This window comes from Amblyraja radiata, chromosome 4 (genome assembly GCF_010909765.2).
Source record: "Amblyraja radiata isolate CabotCenter1 chromosome 4, sAmbRad1.1.pri, whole genome shotgun sequence".
Lineage (NCBI taxonomy): Eukaryota > Metazoa > Chordata > Chondrichthyes > Rajiformes > Rajidae > Amblyraja > Amblyraja radiata.
In genome coordinates, this window is record NC_045959.1 from 99,801,061 (window position 1) to 99,823,435 (window position 22,375).

The window sequence follows — 22,375 nt, forward strand, 5'->3', positions numbered from 1 at the left end:
TCCTCTTCCTTTCTTCCTTTCTTCTGCACAAGCTGCAAAATCTGAAACAAAAACCAGAAGATGCTGGAAATCCTTTGCACGCTGCATCCATGGAGAGAGAAAAACAGTCAACATTTCAGATTAACGGCCCATCGTCAGAAATGGGATGCAGACGCAAATTTGGGCCAGTGCCTTATCAAAGACCAGGAGGGAAACGGAAATTGAGGCTGAACAAGGTAAAAGAAACAGACTGAAGTCCCATTGGAGAGGAACAGAACTTCAAGGTGGGCATTGTTGGAAAATATGGGGCAGTGAATTGATTCAAGCACTTCCTGGTATTCTCATTTGAAGATATTCTGCTCCTTGCTGAGAAATCCGTCTGCCTATTTTATCCTATTACCTTCAGTGGTTTCTTTTTCCTCCTTACGTTATGAAGCGTCATTGTCCTATTCTCATACTCATTGAATATTTCTGGCATTTTCTGTATTTCTTTCAATGTTTCAGTATGTTGGTGTTTCTTGATATTTTAACTATATGCACCCTTATTTTTTACTCACTGTAGATTGGCTATTGCATGTTAGCCAATCAGAATGCTTAGTAATTATAACTGCCTAAATGTATGATTTATAGTGTAAGAACTCGCCTACTGTTTTCAGTAGCTGCAGTAGACTGAACGTGTGATGTACTGCTTATATGATGATGAACTAGATAATAAAGATGCTTGTACTTTAACCTGTGTGAGACTAAGGAATTTACATGGTGTCAGAAAATTGGGTCCAACTCTCATTGGTTAACAGCGATTTCACCAAAACGACCCCGACAATCTGAAGGCATCGCTACTGCTCTATCTAGCGGGTCTGGAAGCAATGATCCGTGCGGACACCTTTGAATTCGCCTCAGCACACCTCGACGCGAATGGTCAGGTGCTGGTGCCAGCTGAAACTATCGACAACCTGACAGTCCTACTGAGGAAGTTTAGAGAACTGTGCAACCTGCCATCGAACCGTATACTCGAGAGAACACGATTTTTCGCTCAACAGCATCAGGCTGATGAGCCTGTTGAACGATTTATCAGTGATCTACGACACATGAGCACACGGTGCCGCTTCGTTGACTAATGCCGAGTTGACTAATGAGCTCGTGCGTGATAAAATTGTGGGAGGAATGAGCGACCGCAAGCTAAGAGCTGAACTGCTTCGGAACGCTGAACTTACTTTAGATCAAGCCATTCATGCCTGTCGAATGGTAGAAACCGTAGCCCCACTGGCTGATATTGACCCCACCAGTCCTCACCAGCAACATAATGTAAATATAGCTAACTACTCTCCGCAGAAATGTTTAAACGCGTCCCGCAAAGATACAAATATGCCTGCCACGAGATGCCCAAACTGCAACTATTTCCACTCTGCGTTGCCCATAGGAAAGTTTGTCACAAATGCAAGAAACGTAACCATTTTGCCATATGTTGTCGATCGCGTGGGAACACTGCCTCAAGGACGAATCTGCACCTGATTCAACAAGAGCCATCTGATTCCGATTACCAAGAACAAGCCGATGCTTCCCACGGGAATGATTCCGATAACACAGACACCGATTCAACTGTATTTTCCCTCAACCTGCGCTCCCCAGGCAAGCTGATGGATCCTGCTGTGACCATGATAATAAACAACAAGGCTTTGAATGCCAAAGTCGACACCGGTGCCAGAGTGAACCTAATGTCACTCAAAGAGTTCAACAATATAAGACCACTGAACTCATGAAAAAAGACTCCTCCACCCTACATGCTTACAGGGGGGAGGTTCTTCACCCGTTGGGTAAAGCTGATTTAAAATGCACTGTCAATGAGCAGACTAAAAACCTGATTTTTTACATTGTCCAACCAAACTCAGAAACCCTGCTTGGCATCAATGCATGCCATGACCTGGGGCTGGTTTATTTCTGGCGTGCTGTCCACAAACTGTTTGACAGAGGAACCGACACAGCAGATGCTATCCAATTACAAAGACTTGTTCGACGACAAACTTGGCAAGTTGCCTACGATACAAGATCACTGTTGATCATGCAGTCACCCCAATAGTTCGCGCACCTCACCACGTCCCCCATGGCATGCGGGAGAGAATACACGCCGAACTTAAGCGCATGATCTCCATTGGAGTCATTGCTGAGGTCAGCGAACCCTCCGACTGGGTCTCCACCATGGTCATAACCACCAAGAAAGACAAGAAAGAGTTACGGATCTGATAAAACCTAAAGATTTAAATATAGCAATTAAACGCCAACACTATCCGATGAGAACCACTGGGACGTAGCAACACAGATCGGCAATGCAACGGTGTTCTCAGTCCTCGATGCCAAAAGCACTTTATGGCAAATCCCACTGGACCGAGCATTGTCTGCCCTAACAAATGTTGCCACACCATTCGGCCGCTACAGGTTTTTAAGGATGCCCTTTGGCATCAACTCTGCCAGCGAAGGCAAAACCTTCACGGTCGAAACCGACCACCATCCTGAACAAGCCTATCCATGCCGCCCCTGCTCAACTACAGCGAATGATGATGTAGCTGCAATGGTTTAACTTCCGCATCGTCTACAAGAAAGGTAATAACATGCACATTGCAGATATGCTCTCCAGAGCCCTGTGCACCACCAGCGAACGCCACCCCTTTGAACAGGAAAAATTCTCACTCCTGAAGGTCTCGTTCGTGCCCACCGATCGCCTACGCTGCCTTGCCGAACACACAGCTGCAGACAAAACCTCACAGCTGCTGACATCCGTCATAAGAAGCGGGTGGCCAAACAAGCAGTCAAGCACCCCGTTTGAAAAACGACCCTAGTTCCTTCCTGGTTCCTGGTTCGTGATGAGCTGGTGCTACAGGACTGAATAATCGTCAAGGGTCATAAGGCCGTCATCCCCCCAACTCTGCGGAATGAGTACTACGACGAAATCCACGGAGGCCACCCCGGTACGGGGGCCACTGTAAAACTAGCCCAGAATATGATCTACTGGCCCGGGATGACCAAGTACATATACGTGAAAAAACAGAATCGTGCGCAGTCTGCAACAGTCAGTCACCGCATCAGCAGAAGCAGCCCCTCTTACCCCAGCCGGCTCCCTCCCTATCATGGTCATCACTGGCTGCCGACGTCTTGTGAATGGCACAGAAAACACTACCTTGTTTTAGTGGACTCCTACTCCAACTGGTTCGAACTTGACTTCCTGCCAACGATCACTTCTGAAACAGTGATCCAAAAGCTGAAAATCCACCTTTCCGTGCATGGGGTATCCGTTCATCTTCAGACTGACAATGGAACTCAATTCACCAGCCAAAAGTTTAAGGACTTTGCTAAACGGTGGAACTTCCAACATGTCACCAGCAGTCCAGAATACCCACAGTCCAATGGACTTGCCGAGCGTGCTGTTTGGAGCGCAAAACAACTCATGGAGCGCCCCTAACTAGCTAAATCTTACGTCTACCTAGACCTGCTAAACTTGCAAAATATTGCAAGGGACAATGTTCTCGGCTCTCCAGCCCAGCGGCTAATGTCTCGCCAGACGCGTCCACCACTGCCTGTCTCCCAGCAACAGCCACAGCCAAATGTCCGCTCACCCACCACGATACAAAAGCATTTGCAGTTTAATCGAGACATGCAGAAGCGTTTCTATGACAAGACCAGCAGGCCACTCAAACCACTTATACAAGGACAAGTGGTGTGACTGCAAACAGATAAAGGACATACTAAACTGGAACACATTCATGGCCCCTCTAAGGAACCACGCTCTTACCTGGTCAAAGTCGATGGTGTCCTCTACAGACACAACCGTCAACATCTCCTTCCTGTGAAGGAACGTCGTCCAGCGTCCCAGGGTCCTGATGCCCCACCACTCGAGTTTAAACCAATGCCTGTTGCAGCCGTTCCAGCACCTGCCGCGACTGGTCCACCCACTCCCCGCGCCGGTCTGCCCCCGCGTCCCCTTTTGTAACCAGCACCCCACGGTCCCCGCGTCGGTCCACCCCGGCACCCCGAGGCAGCCTCCCCCCACAGACCCATTGGGTCCCCCGCGGTTGTACCAACCCAGCCCTCATCTTTTCAGAGGAAAAGGGTGATGAGGTAGCCCCCTACCGCACGAGGACCGGGCGGGTTAACAGGCCACCCATTAGATTTTGTTTAACCCCATTATTTATCACTCGGCTTTATCGTTTAAAATGCCTTAGTTGCTTTTTCATTTCTACAAGGAGAGATGTAGATTGGCTATTGCATGTTAGCCAATCAGAATGCTTAGTAATTATAACTCCACTTAAATATGTTTTATAGTGTAAGAACTTGCCTATTGTCTTCAGTAGCTGCAGTAGACTGAACGTGTGATGTACTGCTTACATGATGATGAACTAAACAATAAGGTTGCTTGTGCTTTAACCTGTGTGAGACTAAGGTATTTACAATCACTATCAAATATAGTGATGGAATAAATATAGCTATTAAATCACTATATTTATTTGCAAACTTTTATATCACAAAAACATGTGTCTACCTTCGAATTTCCAGCATCTAGTTCCTTCTTGAGTAAAATACCCTGATCTCGGGCACCATCTTTGTAAGTCTCTTTGAAGAGAATATCTTTCGTAAAGTCTGATGCACGGAACAGAATACAGCTGAGGACTGAGGCAGGATTTGGTCAGTGGTCAGGATTGGGTAACGTATAAAGAACAACAGAAGATAACATCGGTAGTGGGGAAACTACTAGAGTCAGTTATTAAAGATGGGATAGCAGCACATTTGGAAAGTGGTGAAATCATTGGACAAAGTCAGCATGGATTTACAAAAGGTAAATCATGTCTGACGAATCTTATAGAATTTTTCGAGGATGTAACTAGTAGCGTGGATAGGGGAGAACCAGTGGATGTGGTGTATCTGGACTTCCAGAAGGCTTTCGACAAGGTCCCACATAAGAGATTAGTTTACAAACTTAAAGCACACGGCATTGGGGGTTCAGTATTGATGTGGATAGAGAACTAGCTGGCAAACAGGAAGCAAAGAGTAGGAGTAAACGGGTCCTTTTCACAATGGCAGGCAGTGACTAGTGGGGTACCGCAAGGCTCAGTGCTGGGACCCCAGCTATTTACAATATATATTAATGATCTGGATGAGGGAATTGAAGGCAATATCTACAAGTTTGCGGATGACACTAAGCTGGGGGGCAGTGTTAGCTGTGAGGAGGATGCTAGGAGACTGCAAGGTGACTTGGATAGGCTGGGTGAGTGGACAAATGTTTGGCAGATGCAGTATAATGTGGATAAATGTGAGGTTATCCATTTTTGGCAAAAACAGGAAAGCAGACTATTATCTAAATGGTGGCCGACTAGGAAAAGGGGAGATGCAGCGAGACCTGGGTGTCATGGTACACCAGTCATTGAAAGTAGGCATGCAGGTGCAGCAGGCAGTGAAGAAAGCGAATGGTATGTTAGCTTTCATAGCAAAAGGATTTGAATATAGGAGCAGGGAGGTTCTACTGCAGTTGTACAGGGTCTTGGTGAGACCACACCTGGAGTATTGCGTACAGTTTTGGTCTCCAAATCTGAGGAAGGACATTATTGCCCTAGAGGGAGTGCAGAGAAGGTTCACCAGACTGATTCCTGGGATGTCAGGACTGTCTTATGAAGAAAGACTGGATAGACTTGGTTTATACTCTCTAGAATTTAGGAGATTGAGAGGGGATCTTATAGAAACTTATAAAATTCTTAAGGGGTTGGACAGGCTAGATGCAGGAAGATTGCTCCCGATGTTGGGGAAGTCCAGGACACGGGGTCACAGCTTAAGGATAAGGGGGAAATCCTTTAAAACCGAGATGAGAAGAACTTTTTTCACACAGAGTGGTGAATCTCTGGAACTCTCTGCCACAGAGGGTAGTCGAGGCCACTTCATTGGCTATATTTAAGAGGGAGTTAGATGTGGCCCTTGTGGCTAAGGGGATCAGAGGGTATGGAGAAAAGGCAGGTACGGGATACTGAGTTGGATGATCAGCCATGATCATATTGAATGGCGGTGCAGGCTCGAAGGGCCGAATGGCCTACTCCTGCACCTAATTTCTATGTTTCTATAACTAAAAAGGCAATATGGGGAGAAAAGATGAGGTACGAAGGTAAGCTAGCCAAGAATATAAAGGATGATAGTAAAAGCTTCTTTAGGTATGTGAAGAGAAAACAATAGTTAAGACCAAAGTTGAACCCTTGAAGACTGAAAAGGGTGAATTTATTATGGGGAACAAGGAAATGACAGATTAGTTGAACAGGTACTTTGGATCTATCTTCACTAAGGAGGACACAAACAATCTTCCTGATGTACTAGTGGCCAGAGGATGTGGGGTGATGGAGGAACTGAAGGAAATCCACATTAGACAGAACATGGTGTAGGGTAGACTGATGGGACTGAAGGCTGATAAATCCCCAGGGCCTGATGGTCTGCATCCCAGGGTACTTTAGGAAGTGGCTCTAGAAATCGTGGACGCATTGGTGATCATTTTCCAATGTTCTATAGATTCAGGATCAGTTCCTGTGGATTGGAGGGTAGCTAATATTATCCCACTTTTTAAGAAAGTTGGGAGAGAGAAAACAGGAAATTATAGACCAGTTAGCCCGACATCGGTGGTGGGGAAGATGCTGGAGTCAATCATAAAAGATGAAATAGCAGCACATTTGGATAGCAGTAACAGGATCGGTCCGAGTTAGCATGGATTTACGAAGAGGAAATCATGCTTGACCAATCTTCTGGAATTTTTTGAGGATGTACCTAGGAAAATGGAGAAGGGAGAGCCAGTGGATGTAGTGTACCTGGACATTCAGAAAGCATTTGATTAGGTCCCACATAAGAGATTAGTGGGCAAAATTAGGGCACATTGTATTGGGGGTAGAGTGCTGATATGGATAGAAAATTGGTTGGCAACCAGGAAACAAAGAGTAGGGATTAACGGGTCCCTTTCAGAATGGCAGGCAGTGACTGGTGGGGTACCGCAAGGCTCAGTGCTGGGACTGCAGCTATTTACAATATACATCAATGATTTAGATGAAGGGATTCAAAGTAACATTAGCAAATTTGTAGATGACACAAAGCTGGGTGGCAGTGTGAACTGTGAGGAGGATGCTATGAGAATGCAGGGTGACCTGGACAGGTTGGGGAAGTGGGCAGATGCATGGCAGATGCAGCTTAATGTGGATAAATGTGAGGTTATCTACTTTGGTAGCAAAAACAGGAAGGCAGATTATTATCTAAATGGTGTCAAGTTGGGAAAAGGGACAACGGGATCTGGGGGTCCTTGTTCATCTGTCAATGAAAGTAAGCATGCAGGTACAGCAGGCAGTGAAGAAAACAAATGGCATGTTGGCCTTCATCACAAGAGGAGTTGAGTATAGGATTAAAGAGGTCCTTCTGCAGTTGTACAGAGCCCTGGTGAGACCGCACCTTGAGTATTGTGGGCAGTTTTGGTCCCCTAGTTTGAGGAACGACATTCTTGCTATTGAGGGAGTGCAGCGTAGGTTTACAAGGTTAATTCCCGGGATGGTAGGACTGTCATATGCTGAGAGATTGCAGCGGCTGGGCTTGTATACATATAAGATTATTAAGCGTTTGGACACGTCAGAGGCAGTAAACATGTTCTCGATGTTGGGGAAGTCCAGAACCAGGGGCCACAGTTTAAGAATAAGGGTTAAGCCATTTAAAACGGAGATGAGGAAACAATTTTTCACACAGAGAGTTGTGAGTTAGTGGAATTCTCTGCTACAGAGGGTGGTGGAGGCCGGTTACCTTCAAAAGAGAGGTTGATAGGGCTCTTAAAGATAACGGTCAGGGGATATGGGGAGAAGGCAGGAATGGGGTACTGATTGGGGATGATCAGCCATGATCACATTGAATTGCGGTGCTGGCTCAAAGGGCCGAATGGCCTACTCCTGCACCTATTGTCTATTGTTGCTCAGTGTTACCTGCAACACTTTGTTCATGAGGATTAATCCTAACATTGTGCTTAAAAGCACCGAACAAGGGTGGTTCCTTTGTTTGGTGTACGGACCTCTTTCTTGCATAGGCTGAATATTAACAGACTGATATCTTTATCTCCTCCTCTACACCTTATCAATATGAATCTGATAAAGAGTCTCAAACTGAAACTTCACCTATCCATGTCTTCCAGAGATGATGCCAGACACACTGAAATACTCCAGAACTCTGTGATTTTTTTTGTTTTCCTTATTGTAAACCAACATCTGCAGTTCCTTGTGTCGACAGAATATGTGGCAGTTCTGATGAAATGTCAATAACCCAAAATCAGTTTCTTTCTCTACAATTGCTTCTTGACGTTCATCACTTCCAGTTTATTCTTTAATTCTCAGCAAGCGGTCATGGTTAAGAAACAGTTAGACAGGTACAGGTAGATCGGACGGGTCTGGAGGGATATGGTCCAGATGTGGGATGGTGGGACTAGTGTAGCTGGGACATGTTGGCCAGTGTATTTAAATTGGGCCAAAGGGCTTGTTTCCACACTGTATCACTCTACGACTCTATAATATTATCTCCTCTTACTGTAGTAATGGGTTTTAGTACATAGCCCAATAAAGAGATCTTTAATAGTAAATATATATATATAAAGTCACAAATCAGAGATCAAAATACAGAACTGTTGATCTCAAAACAGAGTCCTGGACATAAAGGGAAGTCTGTTGTAAATGTCAGCAGTTCGGCTGCTCTAATTAGACTGAGTAGGAAAGATAGCTTCTGTGGATATGTTTTGTAGACCATGCATCATTTTAATCACCTACGATTATTTTACATGAAGTTCATGCAGACCATGGCAAAAATTATTTCAGGACAAATTAACGTGACCTCAGTAATTTAATTTTGCTAATTAATTGAAATGGTTAATAATTGATGTAAGCATTAATAAGGAAAACCAAGAGAAAAACAATACGCACTCGCTTCAGGCAACATCATTTCGACGTAGTTAAATGTTATTTTCATTTATGGGTTTAACGGAAAGGGTAACTGAAATTAACATAACAATTGGATAGGCTAAAGGATAAAGGTGGGCGACAGCATAGGAGAAGTCCCCTATATTCTTTGAAATAATCATTGACATTTATCTGATCAAATAGAGAGCTTTTGTTCATTCAGTACCTTATCTGACAGTTAGCCCCTCCAGCAGTACATCAGTCTCTCTGACTACATCTGTTTCTCAAGTCTCTGGAGTGAGATATTAAACCAGAACCTCCAAGACGGAGACAGAGGTATTGCCAGTGATCATCAACTGGTTAGTTTAATTTAGTCTCACAGGGAAAGTTACATATCAGCCTCACTTTGTTCATGGAATGTAGAGAGCACATGAAGAAACCTCTTGCGAATAAAAGCACTAGAAATCCTTCAATTATTTTATAGTAAAACACTTTGGTATTATGTTCTGGTATTATGAAAGGTGTTAAATAAATACAGGATGGTTTTATTTAATGAATCGGTTACTCAAGGTTTAACCAGATAGGATTGCATACTATAAACATTATAAACTTACTTCTTCATTTTCCCTTGTGTTTGTTGTTTGTCCTAGTTCATTGTCTGTGAGCATGGGTGAGAGTTCAGCTTTGAATTGAATTGAGTGAGAGATACTACTTTGGGTTGCATTATTAGCAACAGATGCACTGCTGTTATAGATCTTTGCTCCTTATTTCTCTTATGCCTCAGCAACTTTCCTCTGATCGTAGAATACAGCTTCTGTTTAGTTGAACCATTGCCAAGCAGCATTATCATCAACAAATCCTCCCAAGTCTCTGTGTCAATATTGAACCGATGACGAGAAAATCCTCAAAAAATGTATTTTGGCCTCCCTAAGAGCATTTATCCTCATTAGTTATGTGAAAGTGGAAATGCTCTGCAGGTCAGGGACCATCTGTGGAGAGACAAATATAATCCGTGTTTCAGTTTGATAACCTTTCATCAAAACTGAGAAAAGTTGTAGGTTATATATTTTCAGCCACAGAGAAAGAGATGGGGAGAGATCAAATGGACTGTCTATGATTCGGTGGAGATAAAGAAATAATGACAGATGGTGATGGTGTTAGCTTGGCGATAAGTGAAGGCTTGTTCTTCGCAGATGAACTGCTGGGGATAGATGAAAATAGGAGGCAATGAAATAGAAGAGATCGTTTTATTTAAACCTGGCATTGCATGATGCCATTAAATCCAGAAGGTAAGATTTTGCATATTCAGAGAAGAAAATGCTGAAAAATAACCTCAGCAATAATGTACAAATGAACTTTTTGCACTTAATTAAATTTGCAAACCATTGCCTTGCTCGAGTGAGGAGATGAAATTCCGATGCTTCCATCTCCTGACATTTAATCACAGGTTGTTTGAACAGTAAGTGTTTCTCAGTTTTAACAAGTATATCAGTTTGCTCTCCTGTAGATATCAGTCAAACAGTAATCCCATTATTTCTCATCGCTTTTTAAGGATCAAATCATTAAATTGAAAAGTTTGAGGTCATCTGATTCACTAAGCATACTTATGATAATTTTGAAATATGAGATGGTTTCTCTATTAGGATCAAGTGAATAGCAGACAACTGTGGGGAGCTCTAACTGAGTACATCCGCAGAGTATGCACAGAGTTAGGAAAATTAGTGTCAAACGCATTGTTTGGATAAAGCTGGCTACCTCAGGTAATTTTCCTTTTAGTCCTCTTCTTGCACATGTTCCAGCATTGAGTAGCCTCTACTTAATCTTCAATTGATGTTCAATTCCAAGATAAATCCATACCAGGGCAAACATGTCTGAGAGCATTTTGTTTATGCAGAGGTTTTGAATTATACAATATTAATCACATTATTCAACAAGAAACATCTATGGCTTTAACCAGCAGACTGTTGAATTCTAGCAGCCAGAGGACGACAATAAGCAACACAGCTGTAGTTATTTTTTGCTATTCTAAAAGATGCCCAATGGCAGGTGTGGTGGGTTGTTGCCGCGTCCCTCATGCTGCTTAATAGAATTTTAAACTTCTATTTCACTAGTATTAATTGTCATTACCTACTCATTTGATATCATGATCAGTACCCCGTTCCAGCTTTTTCCCCATATCCCTTGATTCCGATATGCCTCAGAGCTAAATCTAACTCTCTCTTCAAAACATCCAGTGAATTGGCCTCCACTGCCTTCTGTGGCAGAGAATTCCACAGATTCACAACTCTCTGGGTGATAAAGTTTTTCCTCATCTCAGTCCTAAATGGCCTACCCCTTATTCTTAAGCTGTGACCCCTGGTTCTGGACTCCCCCAACATCAGGAACAACTTTCCTGTATCTTGCCTGTCCAACCCCTTAAGACTTTTCAGACTTTATCTGATTTCCCCGATTATCGGACCGATTTTAAATCTTTGCATTAAATGTTGTACCCTTTATCCTTTATCTGAGCACTGTGGACAGCTTGATTTCATTCATTGATTTCAAATGGTCGTCTTTTATTTGATTGGATGGCATGTAAACAAAAGCTTTTCACTTGTCAACTGCTGACAGACATCAAGGAGATTGGTAGGCAGGTTTCCCGTGGTTTTATTCATTGTTAACAGTGGGTTTAGTCTATTATATAGGTAATCTTCTGTATAATAGCTTTTCTGATTTATTTCAAGTATTGTGTCTGCACAAACTGAGATATGTGCCCATTCTTTTAACTTGTTAACCTCCTTCCATCTCGTCTTCTGTAATGTATATGCTTGTTTTTTTATTGTTTCATCCAGATGAAAGTAATGTCTGATGGAATAAATATAAGGTGGCAAACAACCCAAAGCAAATAATTTAAAGTGATAACTTTGACGACTTCACAACACTCCTTGTATACTGGATATATTGCTAACACATGTTTTAAAACACATGCAAATGCAGACCAAGATTAAATAGGATTGCAGATTTTATATTTGAGCTTCTTTATTCATGGTATTCGTTTTCATGCTTATATCTATTATTAAATGTGTCAGAAATTCACAATTTGTGAAATTCACAAATTTGTCAGAAATTCACAGAATGTAACAAACCAAGGTTACAACATCTGCATTTTGATGGCATGGATATTTTATAATGTAACTGCAAAACTGATGATTACATGTTACAAACTAAGGTAAAGCCATGTGAAATGAACAATAAGCAACAAAACAGTTTGACATGACAACACATTTATCCACCCAAACATACTACAAATAGAGCATAGCTGAGTATTCAGATGTAGTTAAGTGTTACAAGTTCACGTTCACAAGTTATAGGTAGAATTAGGGCATTCGGCCCATCGAGTCCACTCCGCCATTCAATCATGGCTGATTGCCCCATAATCCCATTTTCCTGCCTTCTCCCCGTAACCCTTGACACCTGTTCTAATCAAGAATTATCTGTCTCTGCCTTAAAAATATCCACTGACTTGGCCTCCACAGCCCCCTGTGGCATTGAGTTCCACAGATTAACTACCCTCTGACTAAAGAAGTTCCTCCTCAATTTCTTTCTAAAGGAGCGTCCTTTAATTCTGAGCGCCCTCTGGTCCTACACTCTCCCACCAGTGGAAACATCCTTTCCACATCCACTCTATGCCTTTCATTATTCTGTAAGTTTCAATGAGCCCCCCCCCCTCCAACTCCAGTGAGTAGAGACCCAGTGCTGTCATACGCTCATCATATGTTAACCCACTCATTCCTGGAATCATTCTTGTAATCCTCCTCTGGACCCTCTCCAGAGCCAGCATATTCTGTTATATAATTGACATATATAGATGTAGATTGTGAGTTACAGTGGGATTGCTGTTGAAAAAGACTGCCTCAGAAGATAGAATAGTACAGCACAAGATCAGGCCCTTCATTCTACAAGGTATTTACTTAACATGATGCCGACCATCACTTATCGACCTGTATATAACCCACTTCCCTCCACTCCCTGCATACCTATATGCATATCCAAAAGTCTTTTAAATGCCACTAATGTATCTTCTTTAACCACCAATCCCGACAGCACATTCCAGGAGCTCGCCACCTTCTGTGTAAAAAAAATGGACAGTTTTCTCAAGCATTTATTAATTTCTTCCCAGCTATTTTTCTTAAATAACTCAAGCTGAACAAACAAAAAGATCAGCAGAGAAAAGTAAAATTGGGACCCATAAGGTTCTCAAAAGCACTGAAGCATTCACAATTATGTGAAACGACAGTTGCATAGAATTAGCACAATATCCATGTATTTCTTACTTACCTTTCGGCCATTTGTAAGTGGAGAGCAGAGGCAGATACTGTGAGATTTGCTGCTCTATTGCCTGAAGCAGGAGTCAGGGAATTGTTATGTGAAATAAGGAACTGCAGAGGCTAATTTATACCGAAGATATACATTAAGTGCTGGAGTAACTCAGTGGGTCAGGCCCATTGTTGGCTGGGGAAGAGGTGATAATGGAGGGATACAAGGATGTGAATAGTGGAACTAGCAGGATGACTAGGTGGGGAGAGCGGGAATGCCCGGGTTACTTGAAATGAGAGAAATCAATGTTGATAATGCTGGGTTGCAAGCTGCCCAAGCAAAATATGAGGTGCTGTTCCTTCAATTTGCATGTGACCTCACTCTGACAGTGGAGGAGGCCCAGGACGGAAAGGTCAGTGTGGGGATGGGAGGGGGTGTTGGACCGGGAGATCGCGTTGGCCAAGGCAGACTGTGCGTAAATGTTCTGCCTAGTCTGCGATATGTCTCACTGTGAACAAAGGACACATTAAATGAGGCTAGGGGAGGTGCAAATGAACCTCTGCCTCACCTGAAAGGACCGTCGGGGACCCGGGACGGTGTCAAGGAGGACATATAAGGACAGGTGTTAGCGAATTGTTGCTGTTTGTTACACATCAATGTGGCCACTAGTCTACTATTTGTATGGGTGGATATAGGCCTTCTGATCAGGAGGTGCATGGAAATAACAGGGAATAGGTAACTTGAATTTTGTTTAAAATTTTCTTTCTCGGGTAATGATGTGGCAAATGTCAGAAATTCGGTGGTTCTGGTTATACCCACAACGGTGGGCATGTGTTAGCTAAGTACAATTATTATTCCCTTGATAGATTACCCCATAATCTCATGCCCTGTCAATAACTGCAACGTCTGCTGTAAAGACAAATAAATTGCCAAAATGAATTTCAGCCCCAATACATGAAATTATTATTCTTTTCAACAGTTTGTTTATCAACAGAATTGAAAAAAAATTGAAAGGTGTTATGCTTCCACTGTAGGCTTTGAAATGTATAATATGGAATAATATAAAATAATACATTTGATTTTGTTTCAGATTCATTTTGATGGATGGAACCATAATTATGATTACTGGCTCGATGCAGATCACCCCGATGTTCACCCTGCTGGATGGTGTGCCAAGACAAATCATTCATTGCAGCCACCACCGAGTAAGGCAAATTTAAAAATATCTTCAGATTACCTCCTCCTTCATCCCCATTTCCCTGCATATATGCATTAAAGAAATTATATTTTAGTTTCATATTGAGTTAAATAAATCTTAACTTTTAAGATCAATCCTTCAAATGGTATAACATCACCATGTCAAATTGCCTGAGTCAAATGTAGGATTATCAAGTCTGCCAATAGCACATTATTCTTCTGCTTCAATTACACCTCACCTCAGCACTGACCCTGGGTTATACAATGCCGAGCATTACAGCAAAGGATTTTCCTGCTGGTGCATTGATGGAAATGGACTGTTTGACATCCTGGTCTACAAAGATGAGAATTTAAAGAGAACAAGTACATCCCATACTTTAATGCATCAGGGTTAAATGCCACGGAATATAGGGTTTTCACTGCCAGTGATCAGTACGAGAAAAAACTTCAAAGTGTCATGAGTATAGTTAAATCCTTGCTGGCGAATCTACTCAATATCTTTTATTCCTTTGCGATACTATGTTATTTAAGCCATAAAACCTTATTAAGGTTGTATTAATGCACACAAAAGCATAAACATTTGCATTCTTTTTTTGATTATAGGTAAAGATTCTGCTATTTTCCATTTTAAACCTCGTGTAAACCATTTTATCTCCTTATCCATTAACCATCCTATATCTCTTTGTAATAATATCCCTTTGGCCATTAGGCCTTTTCTACTCTAAATTAGACCACTTTTGTTCTCTACCTCCTCCTTCATTTCCATATTAACGTATGTGTGTTCTGATGAGAGACATTGACATAAAATGTTAACTCTGATTCTCTGCCTGACTTGATACTTCTACCCTTTGCATGTTTTTATTTCATATTTCATATATCTGGCAGTTTTTAAAATAAACATTTGCCTTAACACTGGCACCCGCTTTATTGATCAATTACAAAAATAATTTAAAAGCCAATTATAATTTTTAACACTTTCAAAATAAACTATTCATTTCTGTTATGTATTTCATCATGACATGAGTTCAGTTGGCACCTTAAATCCATGCTTGCTTACAGAGAAACCCCAATGGCCCATTCATTCCTGGGTGTAGCAGCAGATTTTTATATCGATCAAGAGATTACTCCCTCTGGCCACTTCAGAAACTACATGGCTTTAGGAGAATGTCGTAATACGCATGTGAGCTCTCCGTGAGACTTTCAGAGCTTCTCAACAGATAAATCTTCATAACACAGTCTTTTGATGAATATTTCCTTTGTTATTGAAGAAAAACAGTAAGATATTCATCCGACCTTCTTCTCTGACATACACTTTAATCTTTGTCAAACTCCAGCATATCGCTTTTAAATGTTAGAAAACTCCTTGTGTCTCGGCAAAACTCTACATGGTCGAAGGGTGAACCTTCACCATGTAGCTCTAAAACTAAACTAAAACTAAGCTTCTGCGCAAGAAACCCAGCAGCAGACAAGCCCTTGACTATGTAATAAATCCCATACACGTAATTACGAGCAGACTAAAATTTAAAGACAAATGCCATAATTAATGACACACAAAATAAGCCAAATGCCCACTATATACCGGCCCCTAATTGTTCCGAATATATAATGAGGCAATTACTAATAAACATCAAACAAGTAGCCATGAAGGCTTAATATATATCAAAAGCAAAAAATAGCATGCACTATATATCCGCAATCAAAATTCTTCATCAACTCTTCCATCTTCACCTCCGCCTTCTAGAAGCAAGCATAACTTGATTATTGGTCTTATTAAAACACTGTTTTTAGTTTAAAGTCGTACCGTGTGTACCAAACCCTTAACATCAAGCATGATACCAAGTATTTAGTCCAAAACATAAAAGTCCAAAGTTTTGATAACATGAAACTTCTTCCTCCATGTCCGATCAACTCATGAATGTGTTGTAACAGTAATGTTGAAGTGTGAAAATCCTTCGAGAGAATAACAGGATTTTTAGCAATAAAGTTCACCGTTAGGTTTGATTTAATTTCCGGATCATTAGCAGAGATTTCAAATCCCAGCTCCTGCTTTGGCCATTCTCTGTCTGGCTTACAGAGAGACTCTAGTTCATTGATCCATCTCTTATCGCTTAAGAAGCGGTTCGCTGTCAGTTCTCTGGAAACTTCATCTGCAGGATTTTCTTTTGTGTTAACATATTCCAATTGTGCAACATTAGTAGCTCCTAATGCTCTTTCCATTGGCAGATTGTCTTTGTCCAAATCCAACTCTCTGGTTTCTTTGGCTCTGGTTCTGGTGGAATGCTTTCACAATTGTTGCTGATCCATTTGGAAAGTGTGAATCCTCCCTTATTGCAAAGGGAAGTCAGATGTTTTACCATTTGAATTGCTTCCTGCTCAGTAGACATGGATTTTAAGCAATCAACCATGTAGAAATTATTCTTCAAAGAGATTATTACTTCATGAAATTTAGTATTCTTGCCAAATTTGCATTTCAAATCTGGTTGCGTTGCTCTGCCATACGACTATTATTCGGCAGATTAACACTTTCTTGTTTGAAAGGTAAGTCCAGACAATTGTGTCCATCAATCTTTACTGAGTAGTTCATAATAGCCACGAACTTTAACTCTTCTCCAGACATTTCTTCAGATTCCTTATTGGTACTTTTATTGAAGTCATGATTGTATTGCATCATCATCAGCTTTCCTAATTTATCAGTAGATATTTGATTAACAGTAATGGCAGGGTAGTTCATCTGAATCACGTTTTCATTGTTCCTTTTCAAGGAGCCATAGATAACCCATCCAAGTCGGGTTTTCGCAGCATACGGTCCATCACCTTGGCTCCTCACAATCTGTATAGGTTCCAATGCTTTCAAAGCATTCGTTCTGATAAGTAGGTCAACACTAGAATTTATTTCAGATATTTTGACATCCTTCAGGTAATGCCATTGTTTCAAGTCCTCACGTCTGGGTATATTTTCATGACCAACAGGTATGGTTTCATGTGTAAATACTTAAGATATTGGTATAAAATTATCTTCATCCAGACTGGATATCTCCATACTTGTAATGTTATGATTCATGCTCTCTTTATCTTCATTCATGGTACGTAATCATGAATGCCTATCGCGCTATTCCTCGCCCTCACTTCGGTAAATCCGACCATAACACGGTGCTGCTTCTTCCTGCCTACACACTTCATTAAGAAATGTGTGGAGGACTGCATCCCTACAAAAACCTTCCGAGTGTTTCCCAATCAGAAACCTTGGATGAACTTTGAGATCCGCACTCTTCTGAAGAACAGACACCGGGCATTCATGTCTGATGTTACAGTGGTCTACAGAAGTCCAGATACGACCTTGGTAAGGCCATCAAAAAGGCCAAAAGGGACTTCTGCTCCAAACTGGAGGATCAGACAGATGTTCGGCAGCTGTGGCGGGGCCTGAATGCAATCACCTCCTACAAGGCGAAATCAGGAGGCAGCTCGAATGTCGGCGAAACATCACTCCCTGATGAGCTCAATGTGTTTTACGCACACTTTGATAGGGAGACATGCCTCAATGTGCCTTCCCGAGCCCCCATTCGCTGTGATGGTATTTCAGTCTCAGTCACAGAGGCTGACGTCAGGAAATCCTTCAGAGGGGTGATGGTATACCTTTCGTGTTCTAAAAACCTGTGCGGGCCAACTGGCTGAAGTTTTTACGGACATTTTCAACCTCTCACTTCTGAGGTCTGCTTCAAAAGGGCATCAATTATACCAGTGCCCAAGAAGAGTAAGGTGACGTGCCTCAATGATTATCGACCAGTGGCACTAACGCCTGTGGTGATAAAGTGCTTTGAGAGGTTGATCATGGCGCAAATCAACTCCTACCTCGACAAAAACCTGGACCAACTGCAGTTCGCTTACCGCCATAACAGATCAACGGTGGATACGATCGCGCTGGCCCTCCACTCCGCTCTGGACCACTTGGACAACAAGAACTCATATGTCAGGCTGTTATTCATTGATTACAACTCGGCATTTAATACAATCATCCCCTCCAAGCTGGTTACCAAACTCGCAGAACTGGGTCTCTGCACATCCCTCTGCAATTGGATCCTCGACTTCCTCATTCACAGACCACAGTCTGTTCGTATTGGTGGAAATGTGTCAGACTCGATAACAATCAGCACGGGAGCACCTCACGGCTGCGTGCTCAGCCCCCTGCTGTACTCATTCGATACTCATGACTGCATAGCCTGTCATAGTGCGAACTCCATCATCAAGTTCGCTGACGACACCACTGTTGTGGGACTTATCACTGATGGGGATGAGTCAGAGTATAGAAGAGAGATCGAGTGACTGTCCATATGGTGCCAGCACAATAACCTGGCCCTCAACAACAGCAAAACCAAGGAACTGATTGTGGACTTTGGAAGGAGTAGGATGGGGACCCACAGTCCCGTTTATATCAACGGGTCGATGGTTGAAAGGGTCAAGAGCTTCAAATTCCTGGGCGTGCACACCTCTGACGATCTTTCCTGGTCCGAAAACACTGATGCAATTGTCAAGAAAGCACATCAGCACCTCTACTTCCTGAGAAGATTACGGAGAGTCAGTTTGTCAAGGAGGACTCTCTCTAACTTCTACAGGTGCACAGTGGAGAGCATGCTGACCGGTTGCATCGTGGCTTGGTTCGGCAACTTGAGCGCCCTGGAGAGGAAAAGACTACAAAAAGTAAACACTGCCCAGTCCATCATCGGCTCTGACCTCCCTTCCATCGAGGGGATCTATCGCAGTCACTGCCTCAAAAAGGCTGGCAGTATCATCAAGGACCCACACCATTCTGGCCACACACTCATCTCCCTGCTACCGTCAGGTAGAAGGTACAGGAGCCTGAAGACTGCAACGACCAGGTTCAGGAATAGCTACTTCCCCACAGCCATCAGGCTATTAAACTTGGCTCAGTCAAAACTCTGAACATTAATAGCATCTGTTATTTGCACTTCATCAGTTTATTTATTCATGTGTGTATATATTTATATAATGGTATATTGACACACTGATCTGTTTTGTAGTCAATGCCTACTATGTTCTGTTGTGCTGAAGCAAAGCAAGAATTTTGTTGTCCTATCAAGGACACATGACAATAAACTCTCTTGAATCTTGAATCTTGAATCAATCGAATCTTGGTCTCTTCTCCTGTGATGTTCAGCCTTCTCGTCAGGTTTTCTGTGCAAAAGGTAGTCGAACTTCCATGATCCAAAAATGCATATGTTTGCAACACTGTATTTGTCTTGCTATTCCTTACCTGTAGTGGTAAAATAGAAAAGATACAGGCTTCAACCCCAGCCCTAATATGAGCAGTTACATGAGGCGAGGTGACAGCATCTCTAGTAGTTGGCTTCTTCTTCTGTTCTGTTTGCTCCGGCTTCTTCTCCTCTATTTGCTCTGGTAGCTTTTCTTCTATTTGTTCCGGTTCCTCCTCTTCCATTTGTTCTGGAGGCTTCTTTACAGTGTGAAGTGCTTCTGGATGATATTGCTTACACTTATAACAAGTTATAGGACTCTTACAGTCTCTAACCATGTGTCCTTTTTTCAAACATCCAAAACAGATTTCCTTCTCTTTCTAGAAATCCATCTTTTCTTCATATTCTTTCTTCTTGAAACTTCGACACCATCTTATGGTGTGACCTACTTCATCACATAACAAACAAAATCCAATCTGCTTGATAGTAGATACATCTCCTTTCATTCCATCTGTCGTTTCCACAGGTATTATAGTGGTAGCAAAACTGCTTCTCTTAGGTCCTGATCTTTCTTCAGTTTTGGTAAAGGTAGAACCTTTGTTAGTTGCAATTGGTTTATGATCTTCAATAGTCCCGTGGTGTGGCTCTGACATGTACCGTACTTCCTTGTCCAAGAAATTCACCAGGTCTGGTAGCCTGGCTATTTGCTTCCTCTCATCCAATATTCCGCCTGCTTCATCTCTCCACTTTTCTCTCAGTCTTCTGGGCAACTTACTCATGATGACTCTAGTATTACTTACAAGATTCATTTCCTCCATGTGGCCGAGATTTTTCATTGAGCTGCAACAACCACTAAGAAATATTGCATAATCACTCAATGCCTCCCCATCTTCTGGCTTGATTACTTTCCAAGCATGGGCCTTCTCCATGTATGTGTTAACAATTCCCTGTTCATTACCAAAACGTTATTTTAGTAATCTTCTCGCCTCTTTATAGCCTTGGCTGTCAGGCTCCTTTTGACAACTTTCCACAAGTATCATAACATTTTCACGTGTACTTCACCAGAAATCGTAAGCGCTCCTTTTCATCCGTAATTTTCATTTCTAATACATCATCTAATGCCCTTACGAAAGCTTCATACCGCAAAGGATCTCCATATAACCATATAACAATTACAGCATGGAAACAGGCCATCTTGGCCCTTCAAGTCCGTGCCGAACACTTATGTTCCCCTAGTCTCATCTACCTGCACTCAGACTATAACCCTCCATTCCTTTCCCGTCCATATACCTATCCAATTTATTTTTAAATGATAAAATCGAACCTGCCTCCACCACTTCCACTGGAAGCTCATTCCACACAGCTACCACTTTCTGAGTAAAGAAGTTCCCCCTCATGTTACCCCTAAACTTCTGTCCCTTAATTCTCAAGTCATGTCCTCTTGTTTGAATCTTCCCTGCTCTCAATGGGAAAAGCTTATCCATGTCAACTCTGTCTATCCCTCTCATCATTTTAAAGACCTCTATCAAGTCCCCCCTTAACCTTCTGCACGCCAAAGAATAAAGACCTATCTTGTTCAACCTTTCTCTGTAACTTAGTTGCTGAAACCCAGGCAACATTCTAGAAAACCTCCTCTGTACGCTCTCTATTTTGTTGACACCCTTCCTATAATTAGGCGACCAAAATTGTACACCATACTCCAGAATTGGCCACACCAATGCCTTGTACAATTTTAACATTACATCCCAACTTCTATACTCAATGCTCTGCCATAAAGGCCAGCACACCAAAAGCTTTCTTTACCAGCCTATCTACATGAGATTCAACCTTCAGGGAACTATGCACAGTTATTCCTAGATCCCTCTGTTCAACTGCATTCCTCAATTCATATGTAGGAATTTGATCTCAATTCATATGTAGGAATTTCTGCTGGTGGTAGAGTGAGAGACGTATTTTGTCGAGCTATGATCTGGTTGAATTCAGCTCGCCTATTCGCCAATGCCAATAATCCCTCCTGATAACCTTGGCTAGGCTCCAACGGACGATAGCTTGCTTGAGCCTGTGGAAAAGCGTAGTCCGCTATTGGTTTGTCCCGAGCATCTACAGAGTTTGTTTCGGTCTACCATTTGCTGAGTTGAATTTTTACCCATCTTCCTCTGTTCCTATGGGTGTTCAAAGCCGTGAAATCCAGTGGACCTCGATTGTGGAATTGATCCAACTGCTAACTCACTTGGAGCAGTTTTTCCTCTTGGTCCAGAGTTCATCGTCTTTGATGCTCTTGAGCTGCATCTTGAATCCTCATTTTCCAATATCTCCTTCTTTGATTTGACCACCGCTATCTTTGTGTCTGGTTCCAGCTGTTCCTTTTGTCGCCTCATCTCTTCTTCTTGTCACGTCATCTCTTCTTTTTGTCGCTCAATCTCATGTTTCTTCTTCAAGGCATCCGCTTCTATTGAGAGGGCGGCTAGATCAGCTTCAACTCCCAATCGAGCAGAAACCCTTGATACTGAACTGGCTATAGAACCAGATTTATGTCCTGATCCTCGTGTAGATACATTCGAGATACTATCTCGTGGTGTAATCTCATCTTCCATTCCAGCACCTTGGTGCATCGCACTTCCAGCTGTTGAGCGCGTAAGTTGTGGTATAATTTCAGATAAGTACTCGTCTGCCTCATCCTCATCCAAATCACTGAATAACTTCAGCTGCACTGCATACCACTGGGTGTGTCTTTCGTGTTCTTTCAGAGATGACTCCTGACAG

At 42.3% G+C, this 22,375-nt stretch overlaps 1 protein-coding gene across 1 annotated transcript in view; it reads left to right on the forward strand.

Annotated features, from left to right (window-relative positions):
- Positions 1–22,375, forward strand: part of LOC116972405 (lethal(3)malignant brain tumor-like protein 4) — a 348,065-nt gene that overhangs the window by 184,220 nt on the left and 141,470 nt on the right. The window contains exon 17 of the mRNA XM_033020053.1: positions 14,299–14,413. Within this exon, the coding sequence (XP_032875944.1) occupies positions 14,299–14,413 (115 nt within the window). The remainder of the gene's footprint in view (positions 1–14,298; positions 14,414–22,375) is intronic.